Source organism: Daldinia loculata, assembly GCF_022478755.1.
Source record: "Daldinia loculata strain CBS 113971 unplaced genomic scaffold F4817scaffold_44, whole genome shotgun sequence".
NCBI classification, from domain to species: Eukaryota; Fungi; Ascomycota; class Sordariomycetes; order Xylariales; family Hypoxylaceae; genus Daldinia; species Daldinia loculata.
In genome coordinates, this window is record NW_026054898.1 from 43452 (window position 1) to 57848 (window position 14397).

Consider the following 14397-nt stretch of genomic DNA (forward strand, 5'->3'; position numbering starts at 1 on the left):
TTTTCTGCGCATGGGGGTAAGGCCGCGACGTTGGGTGACCTATCCCTTTTGCAGTTATCATCCCGCTTTAAATCGTCAGCTCCGAGAAACGTCTATGTGTGATGAGATTCGAGAAGACTTTGCTATGGGAAGAGCAACCTTAGGTGGGTTTTAGATAAAGTGGTTAGTTAGGGGTGGGTTGAGGACTTTTCTGATATTGTCAGATTTATAGGGGGGGTACTGGTAGGTATTAATGGCATTTCTATTAATAATAAGGGTGGTTCTAGAAGCTATACATAAGCTATGTCTTTATCATGATCTTAAAAGTGTAGGTTTGGTATTAATGGTATGGATGTTAGTCCCAAGGTTTAAAGCCTGTTATAGAGGTACTCTTTTCGATAATCGACAATAGATCTAGGTATTGTTCCGGATCGCTTCCCTGTTCTGCCTTGATTCGTATTCCATTTCCACGGCTTCCTATCCATACGTAGACCTCCAGCATAGTAATAATCCTTTGCATATGTACCTAGTTCATGTTAGCAGCCCTACGAGGACTTGGTAAACGACGGTCGATCTTCCTATTGGATTCCCTATTTGCGGAATAGCGGTGATGTGACGAAATATCCTCTGAAGTGGGTAGCGACAACCAGGGGCGATGTGACTTGGCGTTGTCATCCTTATTAGACGATATAGAAGTTCACGAACGCACATCATTCTATCCGTAATAACAGGTACATACATAGGTACATAGTAAACCAGTGCTGTAACAAATGACACGATGAGTTCGCCGGTTTCCCGGGAAGTGGTAGCAGTGAAAAACGCCACAGCGCCTATTCCCCTGACGTCCCCGCTGGTAAGATAGGCATCGGGGTCTGGTATTGGGTAACTTCGCGTGCTATGAGAACCTATCACCTAGTGTTGCCTCACGGCGGAGCAGGGGTTTAGCAGGCATGAACCGTAGCCCCTCAGGTCTCCTCTCGCGGTTACGGGTATGTCTATGTACAAGAGGGGTCAAGGCTCTGAGTGCGACGGCTTTGGTCGGCGCCCATACAAAAAATCTATTCAACTATATGTCTTACATGCTTGTCCTGACGGCGGATATGGAAGTGACGGCAATATCTTCACGGCTTCCAACTATAAGCAAGCCATAAGCATCGTAAAGTAAAGCGCCTATCGGCAGTAGCATTGTGATCGAGGACAAACATTATATGTCGGTTCCCAAGCTTGTTGTACATGCATAGTATGGGGGAGGAGATGCGACTAATGACCTGCTTTTAATAGGCAGATAGGCAGGCTTTGGAAGTGATGCTACGAAGCCATGTTCCCTTCTAGCTAGTAAGGGAATAATCTAGTAACACCACGTCTGCTGTGTCACCACCGCGTTGCAACTGAGGACGAATATTGGCTCCTGGTCCTAGAGAAGCGGCACTTTGCGAAGGGGCAGGACGCCAATCACTATTGGAGCGGCCTCTGGGTGTGTGAATAGGGGAAACTCCTTATAGCCTAGCCACCTACACGCGAATTCGGCAACGATGATGCTACCGCTTTTGTCCTGATCTGATATAGCGATTAGTGACAATGATGATGGACCTGTGTCATTGCACCGGATGTCTTGAGTGTTAATACTGCCAGCGGAGATGCAGGGGTATTTCCGCCAGGATGTAACCCGCTTGAATCAGTCTTATTTTTCTATGGCGGTGAACTAGAGCAGGCTCGCCGGTGAACTATACATACATACACGTTGCTCTTCCATCGAACCGCGTAGCAATTCGTAGAACCTGCTAGGATTTCTGCTGCGATCTAGGTTCGTGTCTATCCGTAGTAGGAATGTTGATGCAATATGGGGCTAGGATTCCCAACTCATTCAAGTGGCTAACAGTTAGTTTCCCACAATGGGTGAACATTATGGATTTTTCCGGTATTATTCTCGACGAAAACGGATGGTTTACTATCCGCTAACCTCCTTCTGAAGAACAAGGAGATCGATCACCGCGGTACAATACTAAGGACGGGATAGGAGTTATAGTTACGATTTACACTAACGCGCTATCGTATATGTAACCTAATCTGCTAAGGAGAATATTTACTATTTACACGCTTACGAATCGATTGTTCGGAGAAGCTGGTGGAATATATATAAACGGTCAAGGCGACGAGTTGGTCAGATATAGGCGTAACATCTAAGCCCGGCACGACGCGCACCAACGAATACACACTTGAAAACTCTTTTGTATATACAGCTAGTTATAGAAATGTAAGAACTTTCTGCATAAGCAAATCTCTAAAGGCATCGTGCGGAGGCTCGGAGCCGAAAAGTAGAAAGACTTGGTTCGCGCTGCAGCCGACCATTTAAGGACCAACGCTGCATTTTGATGTGATAGATCAGAAAAAGAAGAAGGAAAAGAAAAATCTGGGTAAGCCCCCTAGCGTCTTAAGGTGACTAAACCGACCAGTTTTTGCATCTCGAATCGCAACGAACTGCCATGCCTGGCGGGCAAAAATTCAAGTATCAGGGTCTTCGAGGGGGCCAATCCACTGAACGCACTTATTATATATTAATAGACAAGCCCGATAGAAGCAGGCTACGGTCCTGTCCTGTACGATGGGGTGCTGTGTGCGTGTGCGTGTGTGTGCGTGTGTGTGTACTTTGCATGGTTTGCATGGTTTGCATACCTAGGATGTGGATGCGACTGTGGCAATGATCCCAGATGTTGGTACATACATAAATAGTATGGGCATACCTCTATGGGAGGTAGGAATGTAGACTTGAGACATGGCTGGCTGCAGCGGGCCGACCTATCCAATGCGGTGGCCGCGGCACCAACCGCCGTTAAGGCTTGCGTGCATCGACCAATTCATGTTTTGCACTACTCATACATACATACGCAAGAAGGGTCGAGGAACTGTAGGGTTGTCTCGTGGGAATATCTCGTATGGATCGGAGGAGAGGTAGACTTGGTCGTAGATGGAACAAGAAAAAAAAGAGATCCATCAAGGTACCAAGCTTGGGCCACTATGGCCGGGGTTTCCGGAGACGATGCCATCTCTAGAAAATCCTACATGAGATACCTATCATATATACATTAGATATAACTACCTATATAATAAAAGGCCAAGGTTATGGTAGATAACTGAACACCGCCCCTTTTTATATAAGTAACAGGTATAGCACTGAAGACTTTACTTACGCTACTTTCATATAACTAGATACTTTATTCCACACATATCTTACCTCTAGGACATCACATGCTTAGGTATTTATATCTTGTCGAATACCTATATGTAATCGGATAGGTACCTGTGGGATGACGGCAAGTGCCAAGGTCGTGCGTTCTTCAGGGATTTAAGAGCGGGAACTATTTAATCCTTGCTCCATCACTAATAGAAACATCCAGATACATATACATGTGCATGTACGTACACGATGTGCCTACCCGTTGCCTTGACTGTAATATGTTGTGCTTCCTGGCGTGAGGTATTCCTTACGAAAGGAACAGAATTAGGTTACCCTATGCACGTCCTAAACATGGCGAATAAATAGATAAGGACACCTATAACATCGTAAAGTGCCTGGAGATTGTCAAGCTCAGACACGAAATATATACATGGCATTGGGTAAGATTTAGATCGAAGTACTCGACAACGGATTGGCCAAACCCTTCTAGCGATACCCCATACGTCCATAGTATGACATATGTAGCGTCGATAGTTTCCCGTTCTACAGTATGTAGTAGTTACGGTAGGGCTAGCCTGTCAGAGTCCCGTACATACCTAGGTATTGTAAAGTACCTAGCACTCCCGGATCCTAAGCCAAGCCTATCTACCTCTTATAGAAAGAGGCAATCGAAACTTACCTCACGATCGGCACTATTTGGATACTCAATCCTTGGATACTTTACCTTGTAAACCAAACAGGCCCCAGGCTTTACTCCTCCAATTCAGGATTAGTAGCTACGATGGTCGACAGATTTGGGTCCGTGTTTGGGGGACCGTTCTTACCAAGCAAATAGGATATTGGATTGGCACGTGCTTCTTACATCAAGCAGAGTTACCTTGCATTTCTGTACATAAGTAAGTGTGTCGACTTGCAAGACCCTGGCATATCTCGCCCGACCATAGCCAAGCCAACATAATACCGGTATGTAAAAGACCAAACAAATTGTACTGACTGGATCTTCAGCTCTACGTATGTTATAACTGATATATATCAATTTGTTTGAATAGCCAGTTTTGCCCATAGCCGGTGTGGAATTCTCATGACAGCCTGACAAAGCGGCCACGTAAGCACCAGCTAAAATACACAGTTTGCACATTTGTATATAATATAATGAATAGGTATATTAGGTGAGTAGTCCATGGGTGGGTAGGCTTCGGGCATAGCTAAAAAGTGGAAGTATATATGAAAACAAAGAACATGCCATCGCTAACATTCAAGGAGGTAGATATACCAAAGATATTGCAAAGCTTCCACCATGTTATATATGCAAGTACCTAGCAAATGGATCTAGATCTTTTGTTATAACATAAGAATAACTTGAATCTTTAAAATATAGTTAACAGGTAAGATTGCATAAGACTAATAGTTGAAGTATTAATATTTGGGACAGTAACCAAAGTTGATACATATGTAAACGTTTAATGGTAAGCACTTAACTAACGAAATAAACATTAAAATAATTTTTTAGTACGAAGTACGGTGTAAGATGCGGTTAAACACGGTTGATGGAAACTGTATCTAATTTAGTGACAGGGGTAGTAAAAGCATAACATATGCATTAGTGGAGAATAATCACGATTACGGGGCTAATTTTCCTGGTCCGAAAAGGCCAGTTGCCCTAAAATGGACCAATGGCAGCTAGCAGTTCAGCTGACTCGGACGCGGTAATCTTCCCTTCCTATTTTGGGGGCCGCTTTTTCCAATCGCGTTGCTTTCAGCCCAATTCCCATCCCATCCACACACAACCAGCCATATTCACACATCGAACGCATCTCCCCAGATTTTTCCCTTTCCCTTCCTATTCTCGTCGATATTGGGGACTGGTACCCTCTCCTGCAGCACATCACCGTTCAAGTTCAGGTACGTACGTATGAGAGCCGCCGACCATCTGGTCGCATATGCACACCCATCTAACCCCCAAGCTACCCTTTTGTTGTTTTATTTCATTTTTTATTAATCATATTTTTATTTATTCCCCAACCTTTTATTTTGCCCGCGCCTAGCACCAACCAAGAAGTCGCTGTACACACCAGATATCGCGCGACACCGTCAAACAGCACCTCGCCTCACCTGACATTGCATTCAGAAAAGAGATACACACGTTCGCGTCTCTAGCCTCAACTATCTATAAACAGCACAACAGCAAAACAGCTAGCGCCCTCTCGGGTGTACTACCGCGTATCCCCAGGAGTCGCTGCTATTTGATGGTTGCTTGTTGTTACGGATAGTGGGTAGGCTGGAGTTGGTATCGCTGCCTGTGGTCACTTTTCTCTTCCTGCATGCAATACATACATATACATACCTACCTACATCCTACATACCATACCATACCATACCATACCCATCTACCACCTACCCGTATACGGGACCAACCTAGAGAGGCGCTCTGTCAGCACTGCCTATTGTGCAATACGAATGCAGATGCGCTGAATCACACCCGATACAAGCACTCTTGTACCTCCTACACTCTTGTCCTTTTTATTCTCTCAGGCCTTAGTTCCCCCCCTTTTTATTCCCTCCAGCTAGCGAGGGGTCCCAACCTGTTGCTGTCTAATAATCCCCCCCGAGAGATTCGACACACTCCTTGTCACTTCGAAGGCTCACCCCTCCAATACAGATATACCTCTCTTCCCGGCGTTCTCGTTGGTACACTACTGTCGTCGGAGAAAAAAAATCTTCTCAGACAAGGCGGCCAAGCTCGACAAAGTGCTTTCTGAACATATTTAACTATGGGTAAGTCCACACCACCATCTTGATATCTTCGAGCTACACAAACGTCTATACAACGTTGTGGATTGTTTTTCTACTCACCGGGTCTCGCGCGTCTTCCGAGTCCTTCTCGTTCTTCCTTTCCCTCTCCTTCTCTTTCATAGCCCATTATCCCTATCCATCATATCCACATCCCACACTACCTATCCAACTTTGTACAGGCGTACGTACGTACATACATACATACTACCTCCTGCACTCGCATACTCCCCCGGTTGCCGAATCAGATCCTGCCCTGGCTACCCGTTAACGGTATTCCTTACCCCAAAATCTTGCCTAGAGGCATAAAACAAATGCCTCTGCGACGTGTTACTACCTCTACCTTCACGTCTGGCTTGTAACAGCCCACAGCATTACCCGCTCCCATATTCCTACCTTCTCCCAAACCCCCCACCACCCAATCACACTCTTCCCTGGCACCCTTTGCTCGGTTCACTCCACAGGTTTCTCTATCATCACTGCCAGCCTACCTACCCTCTGTGCCGTTTCATACAAGCCGCAACCCATCCCGAGGCCTTTAATACGCCGCGTTCCCTCCCCACCCCCGTCCCTGGACGCTTTCCCTTCCCGATCCACTAATGGTCTGGCCTTCGAACACTTCCGTATGCGACCACGGCACGTCAGATCGCTACAGTTGAAACTTTCCAATTTAACCTATTGTTCATAACAATTGCTTCTTTTCATATTCGCTCTTTGGGATTTGGCTTCTAACTCGCGACCTTTTGAATAGCTGATTCCGGAGATACATATCGCCCTGTGAAGGTAAGCAAAATCAGCAGTCAATTTTCTGAGTTTGATCGGTTGGAATCTGGATCCCAGCCAAGTCCCAGAATTATTTGTTTATCACCTTCTTTGGCGGGTCGGTTGCTTTGAATGACGGCAAAACTTTAAATGAATAATTCGCCCGTGCAAGGGGGAAATAGTTGTGCCTGACAGCCTTTCTCCACGCTATCTTTTGCTTTTGAGCTAGAAGGGGTACCAAGACAAATCGAGTCGACTCTAGCATATAAAGTTTGCTCCCTCCCCGAGGAACCGCGTGCAAGTTTTTGAACGTTGTATCCTCCACCGAATCGAGGGATTTTCTTACCACAGCTTAGCAAATCCGCCCAGAGAGAATCCAGGCCCCAACAATTGATTCCGTCGAAGCTCGCTGGCTTAACGGCGTGCTGATTTCTGCTTCTAATGTCATTCATACCCCACCTAGATGCTGACGAGTCGCAGCGCGAGAGATCTCGCTCTCCCCGACGTGGCCGTTCGAGGAGCCCGGGCCGCCCAGGTCGCCGCCGATCATATTCGCCACGGAGCCGGTCTCGAAGCCGGGACGATTATCGTAGATCGGATAGACGATCGCGATCTCCCATGACTGGAGCTGGGGCGCCAGTTGGAGGATCAGGTTCGGGTTACGGTGGACCACCTCAACGGTCGTACGAGGAGCGTGCGGCAGCACGAGAACAGATGATGAATAACATTCGCGAGACGTCGCAGCAGGACCGACGTGTTTACGTCGGCAACCTGTCCTACGATGTAAAATGGCACCATCTCAAGGATTTTATGCGGCAGGGTAAGTCATCACTTATCAGAGTACTAATCCTGAAAGAGTGATTTCATGGCTAACGGCGGTTTGTCTTATAGCTGGAGAAGTTCTCTTTGCCGATGTTTTATTGCTTCCGAATGGGATGTCTAAGGTGGGCTTCTACACGTGATTCATGGCTGGTTTTCTCTTTGGTTCCTTCTCCTCTGGCTCTTGTTGGAATTGATGGATTGACGGGTTGGGACATTGTCCACGGGTTTTTGTAGGGATGCGGGTAAGTCAAGACATTCACTCGTCGGAATTGGATTATCCAAGGTTACTAATACTGTCTAGAATTGTGGAATATGCTACAAGGGAGCAAGCGCAAACAGCTGTCCAGACTCTCAGCAACCAGAATTTGATGGGACGACTCGTCTACGTTCGTGAAGTAGGGCACCCTCCGAAGTTCGTTGTTATGGTAGATACTGAAGGCGGGGTTAGGATCGAGAAGCGGAACCACGATTTATCGGCGCAACCGGAGGCCGCGGTGGCTACGGCGGCGGAATGCAAGGCGGCTACAGTGCCGGCGGCGGTGCTGGAGGCGGTGGAGGCGGTAGTGCCTACGGTGGTGGTGGTGGTGGTGCCGGTGGCGGCGGCGGCGGCGGCGGTGGCATGGGTGGTGGCAACCGCCAGATCTACGTGTCCAACGTTTGTTTATTCCCGCTCCTTTCTCTCCCGTTACTAATTTAGGTGGCTGTTTTTCGTATTAACTTCACATGTAGCTTCCTTACACCGTAGGCTGGCAAGATCTTAAAGACTTGTTCCGCCAAGCTGGTCAGTTTCCCCGTTTAATTAACCAATATGTATATGTCGCGAGTCCGCTGCTGATATCAGGTGACGATAGCTCGAAATGGCCAGGTGATCCGAGCCGATGTCCACCTAGGTCCAGATGGCAGACCGAAGGGTTCCGGAATTGTCATGTTCGAGCACCCCGAGGATACGCGCAACGCCATCCAGCAATTTAACGGCTTTGAATGGCAAGGCCGTCTACTCGAAGTTCGCGAGGACCGTTTTGCCCACCAAGGAGTGGGAGGATACGGCCGAGGCGGTTTCGGTGGCCGAGGAGGCTTTGGCGGCTCTTATGGTGGTCGCGGGGGCTTCGGTGGTCGTGGTGGCTTCGGCGGCGGTGGCGGCTACGGAGGACGTGGAGGTTACGGCGGTGGAGGCGGCGGTGGTGGGCCCGCTGGTGGATTCGATGCCACCAACACTACACCAGCCGCTCCAAACGCGTTTACGGATTTCGCCACCTCAGGAACCGATCCAAGTGAGACAATTTACGTCCGAAATGTATGGTTGCATGATCTCCCTATTTACCTCTTAATTTGTTGCTGACATAATCTTCGCATTAGCTTCCTTGGTCTACCAGTAATGAAGATTTGGTTGAGCTCTTCACGACGATCGGCAAGGTCGAACAAGCTGAGATTCAGTATGAACCCAGCGGAAGATCTAGAGGATCCGGTGTTGTTCGTTTCGACAGTACCGCGACTGCAGAGACCGCCATTTCTAAGTTTCAGGGTTACCACTACGGAGGACGGCCTCTTGGCCTGAGCTTCATCAAATACGTAACCCCAGGTGGAGGAGACAGCATGGAGACGGATGCGCATGGTGGTCTGACCCAAGATCAGATCATGTAGAACACTACCTTTCCGGTGTTTATTCTCGCTCTGCCCCGATCGTGGGCTTCCCTAGGTCGTCCGACATCGCTAGTATCTCGATAGTTTCCATACGATAACTATCACATGGGGTGTATCGATCTTCTATGGAGATTTGGGTGGGATGGAATGGGCGGGGGCCATGTCCGTTTTGCATATCTGTACTATTTACTTCGTTCTCGTTTTCCGTTTAGCACTCGCTTTGTCTCTTTCTATTTCTATTCAACATGTATCCCTCTACTGGAAGTGGCAACAAATCCGAGGTTCTCATGGCGAGGAATTGCCGCGGATTAAGACCATTGTTTCGGCGACGAGCTCCTACCATAACTAGTAATTTACGAAGGAGGGGAATGACTGACTTTGCGGTCCTCTATCGATATGACGCGACGCGAGGGCGAGCGGTCAACGCTCCATGCTGTTCGGCGAGGCACAGAAAAAGGGTTATTTTCTTCTTTTTTTTTCTTTGGGTTCTTCCCCTTTTCTTCTAGCGTTATTAAAAAGGGCGGCGATGATTGGGGGGTGGCTTTTTTATTAATGAGACGCCCCTTACAACACTACACCTACATGGAAACGAGAAAGCTTGAGACGCATAAAATTAGATTGTACCTCGCGAATAGCATTTCGGATTTTTCTGGACGTGGGCTAAGTGAGGTTGTTGTTGGCCTGGCTTGGTTCGGGCTTTATCTACTATCCTGGCCTGGAGGCTTTAACTATAAGGGCAGTGGTTAAGCTCGGTACCGAGGTCATTGCGAGAGTGAGAGTGAGAAAGTCGTAGGATTGATTGTGGTAATTAATGTGTAGTAGGGTGTAGTGTAGGCAATGAACACGAACGCGAAATTTCGGGCGGCTTGGTGTATGTGTATATATGTGTATGTGTGTGTCGTTGCATGTCGTACGTCGTTGTATGTCGTATGGCGGCTACGGTGCATAGTAACAGACAGAGACTGGTCTAATGTTGAGTCAGGAGTGCTAGTGGCATAGGATAGAGTCTATCGTCGTCTACGCAACTTCATATAGGCAAATGAACACGACATGTAGAAGAAAGCCTTCCGCCATGGCCAGCATGACAGTTCCGATTGCATCGTATATGTATGTCATAAGTAATAAGTAGCGTTTCAACGAAGGCTATAGAGATACTTCCACGGATAGCAGTAACCTAGAGAAGTAGTAACTGCCCACGTACACCGAGAAAGCTCACGTCTACTCGTAAAGCACGATCTGATGTAGGTGATGCCTCAAATATACACACATACCGTAGAACTTAACTATGATTCCGTTTTGAAGCATCGATAATGTGGGTTGACTTGTAGATGGATATTTCCCTGGCCGTGTGTACCTATACATAGCTTATTTACCTAGGATATATTATGACATGTCGTCGCGACTCTTTACACGAAGTAGAAGAGAAGAGAAGATCAAACTGAAATGTATGTTTTTTATAGACCTAAACTCAACTTACTTACTTGACATCTATTTACTCCAAGCAGTATCAAAGTTAACCCAAAAGTGATTTAAGCTTAGTTAACAGTAATGTGATCATCTATTCCGTAGTCTGATATTAGCACTAGCACTGATACTGATACTTTCTGTACCTATGCCAATGCCGATGCCGATGCCCTAACCAAAGATAAAAACAAAAACAAAAAAAAACAAAAACACCGCCTGAACTCCATGTCCGTTCCCTCGTAGCTCGTTGTGTAATGTTATGTTATATTAGTTAACCCTTGCTAACCAGCTCTCTTATACAGACAGGGTATGTATGTTAAGTATGTTAAGTAGGCAAGCAAGCAAGCAAGCAAGCCAGCAGAACCACCCTTCTAAACCCAAACCCCTAACCTGGTTTGCCCGTCCATTACATAACGCCCCGCCGATCCAAATGCGCCTGCTGGAACTGCTTCAGCATCGTCACGACGCCCGGGCCATCGTCGCCATCGGTAGCATTACTCCCCTCGCGGCTCATACCGTGCCTAGGCGAGCCCTCCCACGTAGACTCTCCCAATCGCGCCACGCTTTCTTCAACATCGCCGTCGTCCGTATACGCCGTATCGTGCCGACGGATAACGCTTCGCGAGGGCCCATCTTCCGTCGATTCCTCGATGATATTCGTGTCACCCGAGGGCATGCCACGCTGCTGGCGCGTACGCTGTGGGGTAGTCCGGGTCGCGATGAATGAGGCGGAGGGTTGGTGGTGCGGATCGAGGAGCATGGAGGCCATTGGCGAGGGCGCGACGGCGGGGCCGAAGCGTGGTGTTCTGCTTGGGATTGGTGCTCGGCTTCTAGGTCGCTCGCTGGGTCCGATGCGCGAGGAGTACATGTCTGCGGCGAGGGTAGGCGACATGAGGCCTGGGAAAGCGGGCGGGGGGTGGAATTGGTGACGTCCGACTGGGCCCATGGCGTGATTTCCGGGAAGACCAGTTCTAGGGTGGTAGACGTAGTTATCCAGGAAGCCGTGGACGGAAGCCTGCATCTTCCCGTGTTTGGTAGCGTAATAATCCTCCCTGGCATCATTCATATTACCGGGCTGCTGCTTTGTCGTGCGCTGGTCTTTCTGGAAGTCGAACACGGCAAACGAGCACACGTAGCCTAGCCCGTCGACGTGGATTGTAAATTCGCGGAAGAAATCGATGATCTGATCGCTGCACTTTGGCAAGCTGAAGAAGAGCACCAGGGGCGTGACCAAGACACTGGTGATTTCCTCCAGGAAGATGATGATTCTCGACTTGTAAAGTTCGGAAAACTCGGCCTTGACCTCGTAGCTATGGAGTCTACCTTTCCACTGATCTGGTTGGTAATGCGTGTATTCGATGACGCTCTGCATCGCAAATTCGGGATCGAACACGTCGTTCTCTTCGGATATCATTCCACGAGCGACGGCCCATGTTGTTGTTAGAAGTGCAACGAAAGCGAATGTATTCATCCCCGGGAACAGTTCAAATTCGACAAACATCTCGGGGTCGGAGAATCCCACGATGGCCAAAACAGCAATAAGTGCGCCAGAAAAGAACTGAACCGTTCGGGCGGCTGACTCTGTCTTCTTTTTTGGAAACTGGTCTATGTAGTGTTTCGCGAAAGGATACGACATATTCAAGCGTTCCTCGAACAGGTGTGGGAGCTCGTTGAACTCGCGGAACTTCCACCTGGCAAGCGGCGTGTACTGTCTTGCCCCTAGAGATGAGGTATTGGTTTTGAATTCCTAGTGAATAGGTAGGTAAGCATAATGCAATTCATGCGTCCGATCGAACGATACTCACATTGTAGTACGTGAAGATGAAGTCAACAAGGAGGGCAGATGCTACAAACGGGGCGAATATGAGGTTCATCACTGCTGCAAATGCAAATCTCGTTTGCATTTCCCTGCTGAGGTGTCCACGATGATCGGATTTGAGGACTCGTTGATGGACCTGGCCACCCTCGTTGAAGACTAAGTCTAAAACGCCGAACTGAACCGTCCACTCTAGAGATTTCGAGAATAGTTGCCGATTTCGTAGAAATGGAACCGGGGCCGTGAGATCTAATACGTCCTTGTTGAAGAGAGCAATGATATAGTTCTCTCGTCTCATTAACCTGTTTGCAATATCGTGGGCATCGAGTCTTTCTTTTGATTGGCTTGCTATGTGATGTCCCAGCTGCTTAGACAAGAAACGGCGTTGCGATGGTGTTATATTGGTAGCTGTCTTCACATTCTCGTCGCGAAGGGCGGTGATCTTGGCCACAACATCCTGCCACGAGACGGTTTGCATGTCATCCTCGGGGATTTCCAGGAGGTAGACGAAGAAATCGCGGATGTGCATCAAACGCGGTATATCAAGAATCCACTGAATGCTCTTCCAGACAAAGTAAAAACTGCAAACCCAGAGGCTCAAGTTCCATATTCCCCACATGTGCTTCGTGCACTGGGGAATCATGATCTGCGACAGGCTCTTACTATCGCGGATCTTGCTGTAATCTATACACTGCGATAATAGTGTGAGTAAAGTCGCAACGAAGATAACCTTTAATAAATGTAGGACCCTGTCGAGTAGGATACACCATATTCCCGCTCCTAGGTAATAGTCGTAGACATCCCTGATGAAGACGTCTAGATTGGAGACGTTAGCCCATCTAAACATAGCCTTGTCTTTGGGGCTGCCTATGAATCCCGGACCCCTCACAGTGCCGCCTCTCTGGGGCTGGTCGCTGGTTGACGGACCGTATTCCTCGTCTTGATGTAGCCTCTGATGCGCCTGCGCAGTTTCCCACTGCGCTTGTATCCTCCGGTTCGAAGAGTGGCGTCTAGTAGAATTCCGTGCCTGCTGAGGGCTTGTCCTGTATTGGTTTGGCTTGGATGCGGTGGCATCGGGACCTTCTACTAGGAGAGAGGCGGGAACATCGTTATCCATATCGTCCTCTTGTGTAAGCCATCGCGATCTCGCCTCGTGTGGGTTTGCTCTCGCAGCGGTGCGACGAGCTCTACTTGCGGCAGCGACAGGGCTGCGTGGTGCGGAAATGTGGCTATCATCGAGACTAGGACCACCGGCGTGGTCGAGGTCATCATCTTGGAAATGTTGGGCTAGGTTTTCCTCGTCTAGGTCGAGGCCAGCTCTACTTTCGATATCGTCATCTTGACCGTTTCTAAGTCGGTCGTACAAGGGTCTATCGTCGCCGGACGGTACGAAGCGGGAGAAGAGGTTTGGAGGCATCGTATCGGCTCATGGGTATGTCGAGTTTAATAGGGTCCGTGTTTCTTCCTTATCATGATCAAACCGGCTGCATGGGAAGAGTAGGGTAGATATATTATGTAAAAAGAGGAGCCGTCGAGCGTCTCAAAGCTTAAGATGAATACCTAAGCTACCTGGGTTAGGTTTAACTTGTAGCATAGGGCAAAGGTTATAATATAAGCTCTAACTTAGAGCTTGAACAATATGAAGCATAAGGACCTTTTACAACATGTACATGCCATTAACCATGACATAGAACATTAAAGGTCCTATGATTTAAGGATGTCTGTAAAGAAGAGGCTAAGCATCAGGTGTGCTTTTTACTAAAAATGGTGAATAAGTTGTAGTTGGTCATTCGGACTCTGAACTGTCAAACGGACCTAATGACTTGATGTTCACAGGCAGCCGCGCGCGTTCATGGGTCAAGTACCTGTCTGCCCGAGCGTTACATACTAGTATCCTTATCACTATCGTTATCGTATAGATGAAGTCATTTGATTCGATAAGGCGTAG

General features: G+C 48.0%; 2 protein-coding genes across 2 annotated transcripts; one reads left to right on the top strand and one right to left on the bottom strand.

Moving 5' to 3' along the window:
* Positions 1 to 7147: 7147 nt before the first annotated feature.
* On the top strand, positions 7148 to 9169 carry F4817DRAFT_318241 (RNA-binding domain-containing protein; the record flags this gene model as incomplete). The annotated part of the gene is made up of 7 exons (XM_049300899.1): positions 7148 to 7526; positions 7598 to 7664; positions 7830 to 7914; positions 7977 to 8183; positions 8258 to 8309; positions 8380 to 8822; positions 8885 to 9169. 7 exons carry the CDS (start codon positions 7148 to 7150, stop codon positions 9167 to 9169), a joined length of 1518 nt encoding a protein of 505 aa, XP_049156674.1.
* A 1449-nt stretch (positions 9170 to 10618) lies between these two features.
* Positions 10619 to 14287, bottom strand: F4817DRAFT_345081 (APG9-domain-containing protein). Its single transcript, XM_049304219.1, has 2 exons — positions 12439 to 14287; positions 10619 to 12380 (listed from the first exon to the last, which is right to left on the bottom strand). The coding sequence occupies exons 1-2, from the start codon at positions 13864 to 13866 to the stop codon at positions 11040 to 11042; spliced, it is 2769 nt and encodes a 922-aa protein (XP_049156675.1). The 5' UTR covers positions 13867 to 14287; the 3' UTR covers positions 10619 to 11039.
* Between the last annotated feature and the right edge of the window lie 110 nt (positions 14288 to 14397).

Coding starts and splice junctions, on each gene's coding strand:
- F4817DRAFT_345081 (XM_049304219.1), bottom strand. CDS start 13,866: ATGCCTCCAAACCTCTTCTCCCGCTTCGTACCGTCCGGCGACGATAGA. Junction 12,381..12,438: donor TCATCTTCACGTACTACAAT/GTGAGTATCGTT, acceptor CCTATTCACTAG/GAATTCAAAACCAATACCTC.